Consider the following 9,711-nt stretch of genomic DNA (forward strand, 5'->3'; position numbering starts at 1 on the left):
TTCAGTCCGTTTGTAGTCTATATTAAGATATCTAAAACATCTTATAATAGAACGGAAGGAGTAAAATGTCATATTTATGTGTGCTGCTAAACTTATTTTATTTTATATTCTGTGTGCTGCTAATTAAACCAGTCCTACGTCATTGATTTTATAAAATGTGGACTGGTTTAAATTTATTTTATTTTATATTCTGTGTGCTGCTAATTAATCCATACAATCCACAATTTATGTTCTGTGTGCTGCTAAATTTATTTTATTTTATATTCTGTGTGTTGCTAATTAATCCATACAATCCACAATTTATGTTCTGTGTGCTGCTAAATTTATTTTATTTTATATTTTGTGTGCTGCTAACTTTCGTCATATCTACTCCTGGAACTAATCCATCGCCAAAGAACACGTGAGCACCACACACGATTGTAATCTGCGCGACTAATTGTCATACTCCCTTCATTTCAATGAATAGAGACATGCATGTGTTTTAAGTTTAAATTTGATCATCAATTTAATTTATTATATGTGGATTATATGTGACGAAAGTTTATCATTGATTTGTATTTGAAAGAAGTTTTCAGTGGTATGATTTAGGGTCACATAACTTATAACTAATTTGAAGTCAAAATTGAAATTTAAAAGGCATGCACACCTTATTCATTGGAATGTACTAGTGTAAAAACGCTACGAATGGAGTAGGTAGCAGACATGGTGTTAGACATCTGCAGTCGTGGCGCCTCTGAGTCCGAACGTGAGCTCCGCGCAATCTGACGTGTGGTGAATGTCATCTGATTTTCTAAGCTACCGGAGGCGACAAGCACTGTCCTCTTCGACCATTGCGAAGGATTCCTGCTGATGGCGAGTTACTTGTTCCCAACGGTGGCGGTGCTCAAACGACATGATTGCTTTCTTTACTTAGATATAAATTGGTATCATTTCCACATAAAATCAGGACTTCATTGGTCGCTCCTTGTAACTATGTAATGTACTATTTTTCATCAATTTAGAAACTTTTAGGCCCGTGGGCCTTTCCCCCTAAAAATATCTTTTGGTGTACTCTGAGACATGGGTCCGGCCCAGGGCATGCCTCTACCTCGCTCGACACTAGTTCGATGTTAGCCTCGCCTGAAGCGAGCGCTATACTGGGCCAGCCCAGGCGTATCGGAGGCCACTTCCTTGTCTTTTTTCCTACTTATTTTCACTTTTTTTGTTTTTTACTTTTCTTTATACTTCCAAATATTCTAAACATATATATTAGAAAATATATATTACGTATATTTTTTTAAAATGTTAGTCATGCATTTGGAAAAAAAAATGTATAGAAAAATGGTTCTGATGTATACAAAAAATGTACAACGTGTATGGAAAAAAGTAGACATGAAAATAAGTTTTTAAATCTGTTAATATTTGTTGGAAATGATAAATATGTATATGAGAAATGTTCCTGATGTAAACGCAAATGTATAACATGAATTAAAAAATGTTCCTGATTTATGCCAAAAATATTGATTGTATATCGAATAAAATGTTGATAATATATTTCAATAAATGTTAACATTTATAAAAATTGCCCCTAATGTATACCAAAAATGTTCAATGTATGAAAAAAGTAGTTATGAAACACACAAAAATTGAATAAGTGTTAATCATCTATTTCAAGAATGTTAAACGTGTACACAAAAATGTTACCGATGTATACAAAAAATGTAGAATGTCTATTAAAAACTTGACTATCAAAACATAAATTTTAAAAAGTGTTGATCATGTATGGAAAGATGCTAATCATATATTTCAAAAATGTTAAACATGCCTGAAAAAATGTTCCTGATATATACCGAAAATGTACAGTGTTTATTTTTTTAATGTTAATCATGTATTTGAAAAATATTAAACATCCATAAAAAAAATTTCTGATGTATACGTAAAATGTAAAAATTTGTATAAAAATGTAGACATGTGTTGAAGGCAAAAAAAAGTGGTGAAAACCGAAGAAAGAAAGAAAGAAACACCTTAGAAACAAAGAAAAAAGAAAAACCCGAAGAAATCCGTGAAACCCCATGAGGAAACCAAGGAAAACAGAACAAACCAAAGGAAACTAAAAAATGATGAAAACTAATAAAGGAATAAAACAATGAAAATGAATAAAATAGGAAAGAAAAGTAAAAAACCAACAAAAATGGAGAAAGGAACAAAAGAAAACCGAAGAAAAAGAAGAAGAAAAGAAAGAAAAAATCAATAAAAACTGGACTAAAACAAAGGAAATGATGAAAAAAATAAGAAAATAACGTAGAAAACTGCGAAGGCACAAAGAACACTGAAAGAAAAAAGAGAAGGAAAAAGAAAAAAAATAGAAGAAAACCGGAGCAGAACCCACGAACCAAAGGATTGAGTGAAGAGAAGCTAGCGAGAAAAAAACAAAAATGGGCCGGCCCAGAAATAACGGGAAGAGGGAAACCCTCACGCGAGAGCTGCTTCCATCTCGTTTGAAGCGAGATATAGCTCTCGTGTCCAGTCCATGAGTAAATAGTTTTAGCCACATAGTATGCAGAAGCAAAATGGTCTTTCATGTCACACTTAATATTGTTAGTGGCCGAAGTGGATGGGATGTCACATAGGGAATAAGTTTTACACATTGTGTCAAATAAGGAAGAAATTTTCATTTGGGCCAAAAAGGAAGCACATTTTAAGAAAAGGCCAAATAAGGAATTTTGTCTATACGGAATTCCACCCTACACCCCTCCTTGGTATTTGAGTCGCCTCTCCCTTCTCTCTCCGCCGCCGGGCCGGCTATCTAGGGTTACGCCCACCAGTGCTCCCAAAGGGCGGAGGTGGTGGAGGCGGCGGCGCACGCGCATGGCCGAAGGTGAGGCACCAACCGGGCTGGTGACAGGGCCGGGGGAAGAGAAGACGGAGGCGGAGGTGGATGCGGGCTTCGAGTTCGCCTTCAATAACAAGGCCTTCTCCGACAGGGTCTTGCGGATAGAGGTCGTCGGCACTACCCGCAAGCGCCACCGCTATAAGGCTAAAGGTGCGTACATATCGGCACAGTAGTACCGTGCAACCCCATTAGTGTATCACTAGTAGATTATTGGTACCACACTACTCTAAGCACCCGATCTATGTGCGGATGTGTATGTATTTTCACCTGTCTGCATCAAAGTTATCGATCATATTATTATGTGCCTTTCTTTTGCAATCCAATTTCTCCCTCATGTATGCAAATTTGTCTTCTTTCATGTAATTATGACCTGGATTTATGGTGAATTTTCCACCTTATATGAGCAAGGAGGTGCGATGTTATTCTAAATGCAAGGGGGGTCTTTAAATACAAGGAGTGCAATTATAACAAATTCTAATAGAATCCTTGGGGTAACATTTATGATTGCTATTATGCTTGATGAATCTCAATGAGTGTCCAATTTTCCTGATATTTTATTTTTTCATGTGTATCTAAAGGTGATCAAATGAATCTGCACACATAGTGAATATGATGTTCCATACAATTTTAACAACAAAATCTTGTCTCGTAACTACGATATGTGCCTTCTTCTAGTTTTTTTATGTTTCTCTATATTTTTCTGAACTTGGCATTTTGCAGATAATGATGGAGAAGGTATTGACTCTTCTTGTGTTGTGATGGGTACGCCAGTGTTACGAGTCAAGACCATACATGTCAGTTCGGTGATCCTCACCGCAAGAAGTTCTTTCTTTTTTAAGGTAATTCTGATGATCTTCTGACTCATATTTCACTATGAGCTTCATTTGGTTATATTTCACATATATTTCTTTTTTAAGGTAACAAGAAATGCATTTGGTTTATAATCAGTTGACTCATATTTCTGATAAGCTTCATGCTTCTTAGCTTTTCTCAAATGGCGCGAAAAAATCTGGTCAAAGACAGTCAAAAATTAGAATTGCTGATTCAGGTAACTCATGTGTACGGTATACTCTTCCTCATCTTATTATAACCGATGATTCTAGTATGCTGTTGTGATTGCATTATTTACTCATGTTTTTTAATTCAAGCAATGTGATTATTGTAGAGAGGCCTGTTTTAGAGTTTCCTGCCCCATTTTTCTACTTTGATAATGAACTAGCTATTCTCGTTTCCTCTACAGACTTTGCCTACCAAATGTATATTTTCTCAGGCTTTACAAGTTTACTCAATTGACTATTGGAAGTCAATGCTCATACTTAAATAGCTATCTCTTCTATTTTACACTCCCTCCATTCCGCAATATATAGTGCATATAGAATTTTTTTCAAAAGTAAAACCTTGTAGACTTTGGCCATATAAATTGATGGAAATGTCAACACAAAAAATATCAAATAGATACAATATAAATTGTGCCTCATGACGTATATAATGATATTTATGTGGTATTTTAATTATAGATATTTTTATATATAAACTTGGTCAAAGTTCATGAAGTTTGACTTTTTGTAAAATATATATATGCAAAGTCATGAAGGGAAGGGGGGGGGGGGGATCTAATTGTTACTGGCTGAGATTTATTACAATGTTCCATCAATCTTTATGGCTCCTTGCTTTCATTTTTACTTGGAACAGAGGAAAATGCCTTTATGGAGCTTTTACGCTTTATGTACAATGGAAAGTTGAGACCAGCAACCGAGTCCAGTCTTCTGGTTGATATCTTGATGGCTGCTGACAAATTTGATGTCGTTTCATGCATCAAGCTTTGCACTCAGCGGCTCATAGGCCAGCCTATGACCCTTGAATGTGCAGTGAGGTGCCTAGATCTCCCATGTTCCATTTCAATGGCAGCTGACCTATCAGAGGCAGCCAAGAAATTCCTTTCTGAAAGATACGAGAAATTCCTGTTAACAAAGTAAGTGACCCCATCGGATTGAGATACACTTTTCTTTTCTTGCTTTATTAGTGTACTTGTGGATATTGTTGTCACAAAATCATTATATGAAGGCATTACATGGTTTTGTTGCATTTCAGGTTCCAAGATGAATTGATGACGATTCCTCTCACTGGGATTGTAGCCATCTTATCAAGGAATCACCCTGGGGTTGCATCTGAAGAATCCGTCTATGACTTCGTGCTCAGGTGGGCCCATTTGCAGTACCCAAATTCAGAAGAAAGACACAAGATTTTGAGCTCAAGTTTACTTCCACTGGTGACACTAGGGCGTATCATGACCATTGCCATCCTAACTGACCAGTCATCTTGCGTAATTAACTATAGTATAAAGCATGAGCACTGCCGCGGGCTCTTCCCATCAAGATCGATACGCTCGCCACCATTCTATTGTGCAGGGCATGGTTTCTTCCTCTCGGCGCTCGCTAAAACTGAGCCATTCAACTTTTTTGGTCTCTTAATAAAGAAGCTAGAAGGCAATGACCCACTAAGGGGGACAATAGATTATGAGATGGAGGTAACGGCAAGGCGGTCGTCGGAGTTTGCCTCCATATCGAGGCGCACCACCACCACCGACATTAGACAAGCTTTTGGATGCAGGATTCCTTGGTCGGAGATCAGTGCTGATGATAGCCCCTTCTTTGTCGACGACAATCTCCATCTGCGAGTTCGCATCAAGATTACGCCGCAGCCATAGTGATGCATGCATTTGCTCTGCTCTCTTTTGGTGACCGGAAATGTAGCAATGTACAGCATGTGAACATCTACAGTTGGATGATGAAGGTTTCATTGTGTCGTGGACTCTTATTACCAGACGCATAACTGTCAAACGCGCGCACGTGTGTTTTGATGTCCGACGAAGTCGCTGAACGGTTAACGTGCACTTTGTCGTGAGTCGGATTATGTGACCATCTGTTCATGGTTATGTTTGGACATTTTTTTTTGTTCATGTCAGTTGATAAACTTATTACTGAGCCACTTTTTGTTTTCGTGAGCGAGAAGAAGCCCCTGTTCTTTTGACATAGTCATTTGCTAGCATCTGCTCTGCTCTTTTTTGATGACTGGAAATGTAGCAGTGTGAACATCCAGAGCCTGGTGTTGGAGGTTTCATTGTGTCACGTATTCTTACTAGTGAAGTCGCTGAACAGTTAATGTACACTTTGTCGGTAAGTTGGCTGATATATGTCGCTGATGACTCTTTGATTCGATGGACTTATGATCCTTAGAACGAATATTTTGTGATCATCTGTTCATGGTTATCTTTGGTCATTTTTCAGTTCATACTCCATGGCAGTTGATAAATTTCTTAACAATGTGTGCCCTCAGGGCAAAATTCTGCTGTATAGTTCAATGTTGTTGCTTGCAATGTGTGCTCCCTGGAAACAGGAACTTCCACAGCACACGCCTTCAGAGTGAAACGCTCATGTATAAGTTGCAGCTTGAGCCTTTTAGTTTGAGAGTTCACCTTGGAAGAAACTCTCAACCATGGTCGTTCATGTGTGATTATCTAGAAAGAGTTAAAGAAAGGAAATAAACAGGTTCTTCAGAAAAGTGCACAACCGCTGCGGATACTGCTTGTTCGTCACTCTGAACTCTGAAGTGCAATGTGGTAGATACTCCCTCCGTCCTATAATACAAAAGCGTTTTTTATACTAGTGTATTGTCAAAAATATTCTTATATTATGGGATATTATGGGATGGAGATAGTAATAATCAAGACAAAGAAGGTGACAAGATATGAAAATCCTAAATTTTAAGGACGTGTTTGGTTGCCCGCATAGAGCTTAATCAGGCCCGCGCGGGAAGCAAGAAGCTTGTTTGGTAGCCCGCATACATTATTGGGCCTGCAATACACGCTTCTTAAAGCACCTCTGTGCCTAGCTGGCTGGAAGCACAAGAATCGGCAGTTTCTGTGGAGCCAGGCCGAGCGAAAGCGCAGCGAGCGGGCCCTGCACCAAGAGAAACTGGAGGGATGCGGGGTGTTTCCTGTTGGGGAACGTAGCAGAAATTCAAAATTTTCCTACGCGTCACCAAGATCTATCTATGGAGAAACCAGCTACGAGTAGAAGGAGAGTGCATCTACATACCCTTGTAGATCGCTAAGCGGAAGCGTTCAAGTGAACGGGGTTGATGGAGTCGTACTCGTCGTGATTCAAATCACCGATGATCAAGTTCCGAACGCACGGCACCTCCGCGTTCAACACACGTACAACCCGATGACGTCTCCCACGCCTTGATCCAGCAAGGAGAGAGGGAGAGGTTGAGGAAGACTCCATCCAACAGCAGCACAACGGCGTGGTGGTGGTGGAGGAGCGTGGCAATCCCGCAGGGCTTCGCCAAGCACCGCGGGAGAGGAGGAGGACTTGGGAGAGGGGAAGGGCTGCGCCAGAACTTCGTGTATAGCTCCCATGCGCCTCCCCACTATATATAGGGGTGGAGGGGCTGGTTTCTTGCCCTCCAAGTCCATTGGGGCGTTGGCCAAGGTGGGAGGAAAGAAATCTCATTATTTCCTTCCCCACCGATTGTTATCCCCCCTTTTTAGGGATCTTGATCTTATCCCTTCGGGATATGATCTTATTCCTTCTAAGGGGGGATCTTGGTGCGCCTTGACCAGGGGTGTGGGGCCTTGCCCCCACTACCCACGTTCATGTGGGTCCCCCCATGCAGGTGGGCCCCACTCCGGAACCTTCTAGAACCTTCCCGATACAATACCGAAAAATCCCGAACATTTTTCGGTGGCCAAAATAGGACTTCCCATATATAAATCTTTACCTCCGGACCATTCCGGAACTCCTCGTGACGTCCGGGATCTCATCCGGGACTCCGAACAAAATTCGGTAACCACATACAAACTTCCTTTATAACCCTAGCGTCATCGAACCTTAAGTGTGTAGACCCTACGGGTTCGGGAGACATGCAGACATGACCGAGAGGTTCTCCGGTCAATAACCAACAGCGGGATCTGGATACCCATGATGGCTCCCACATGTTCCACGATGATCTCATCGGATGAACCACGATGTCAAGGACTTAATCAATCCCGTATTCAATTCCCTTTGTCTATCGGTATGTTACTTGCCCGAGATTCGATCGTCGGTATCCAATACCTTGTTCAATCTCGTTACCGGCAAGTCACTTTACTCGTTCCGTAACACATCATCCCGTGATCAACTCCTTGGTCACATTGCGCATATGATGATGTCCTACCGAGTGGGCCCAGAGATACCTCTCCGTTTACACGGAGTGACAAATCCCAGTCTCGATCCGCATAAAACAATAGATACTTTCGGAGATACCTGTAGTGCACCTTTATAGTCACCCAGTTACGTTGTGACGTTTGATACACCCAAAGCACTCCTACGGTATCCAGGAGTTACGCGCTCTCATGGTCGAAGGAAGAGATACTTGACATTGGCAAAGCTCTAGCAAATGAACTACACGATCTTTTGTGCTAGTCTTAGGATTGGGTCTTGTCCATCACATCATTCTCCTAATGATGTGATCCCGTTATCAACGACATCCAATGTCCATAGCCAGGAAACCATGACTATCTGTTGATCACAACGAGCTAGTCAACTAGAGGCTCACTAGGGACATATTGTGGCCTATGTATTCACACGTGTATTACGATTTCCGGATAATACAATTATAGCATGAATAAAAGACAATTATCATGAACAAGGATATATAATAATAATACTTTTATTATTGCCTCTAGGGCATATTTCCAACAGTCTCCCACTTGCACTAGAGTCAATAATCCAGTTCACATCGCCATGTGATTAACACTCACAGGTCACATCGCCATGTGACTAACACCCAAGAGTTTACTAGAATCAGTAGTCTAGTTCACATCACTATGTGATTAATACTCAATGAGTTTTACGTTTGATCATGTTGCTTGTGAGAGAGGTTTTAGTCAACGGGTCCGAACCTTTCAGATCCGTGTGTGTTTTACAAATCTCTATGTCATCTCCTAGATGTAGCTACCACGCTCTATTTGGAGCTAATCCAAATAACTGTTCTACTTGGAGCTATTCTAAATTGTTGCTCCATTATATGTATCCGGTATCTCTACTCAGAGCTATCCGGATAGGTGTCAAGCTTGCATCGACGTAACCCTTTACGACGAACTCTTTTACCACCTCCATAATCGAGAAAAATTCCTTAGTCCACTAATTTCTAAGGATAACTTTGACCGCTGTCCTGTGATCCATTCTTGGATCACTCTTGTACCCCTTGACTGACTCATGGCAAGGCACACTTCAGGTGCGGTACTCAGCATGGCATACTATAGAGCCTACGTCTAAAGTATAGGGGACGACCTTCGTCCTTTCTCTCTTTTCTGCCGTGGTCGAGCTTTAAGTCCTAACTTCGTACCTTACAACTCAGGCAAGAACTCCTTCTTTGACTGGTCCATCTTGAACACCTTCAAGATCATGTCAAGGTATGTGCTCATTTGAAAGTATTATTAAGCATTTTGATCTATCCTTATAGATCTTGATGCTCAATGTTCAAGTAGCTTAATCCAGGCTTTCCATTGAAAAACACTTTCAAAATAACCCTATATGCTTTCCAGAAATTCTACGTCATTTCTGATCAACAATATGTCAACAACATATACTCATCAGAAATTCTATAGTGCTCCCACTCACTTCTTTGGAAATACAAGTTTCTCGTAAACTTTGTACAAACCCAAAATCTTTGATCATCATCAAAGCACACATTCCAACTCCGAGATGCTCACTCCAGTCCTTAGAAGGATTGCTGGAGCTTTGCATACTTATTAGCATCTTTTGGGATTGACAAAACCTTTCGGTTGTATCACA

At 40.3% G+C, this 9,711-nt stretch overlaps 1 protein-coding gene across 1 annotated transcript; it reads left to right on the top strand.

Annotated features, from left to right (window-relative positions):
* The first annotated feature begins 2,823 nt into the window (after positions 1 to 2,823).
* Positions 2,824 to 5,828, top strand: LOC119297901 (BTB/POZ domain-containing protein POB1-like). The gene is made up of 5 exons (XM_037575506.1): positions 2,824 to 3,022; positions 3,593 to 3,711; positions 3,857 to 3,920; positions 4,565 to 4,844; positions 4,964 to 5,828. Exons 1-5 carry the CDS (start codon positions 2,848 to 2,850, stop codon positions 5,577 to 5,579), a joined length of 1,254 nt encoding a protein of 417 aa, XP_037431403.1. The 5' UTR covers positions 2,824 to 2,847; the 3' UTR covers positions 5,580 to 5,828.
* Positions 5,829 to 9,711: the final 3,883 nt, after the last annotated feature.

This window comes from Triticum dicoccoides, chromosome 5A, assembly GCF_002162155.2.
Source record: "Triticum dicoccoides isolate Atlit2015 ecotype Zavitan chromosome 5A, WEW_v2.0, whole genome shotgun sequence".
Lineage (NCBI taxonomy): Eukaryota > Viridiplantae > Streptophyta > Magnoliopsida > Poales > Poaceae > Triticum > Triticum dicoccoides.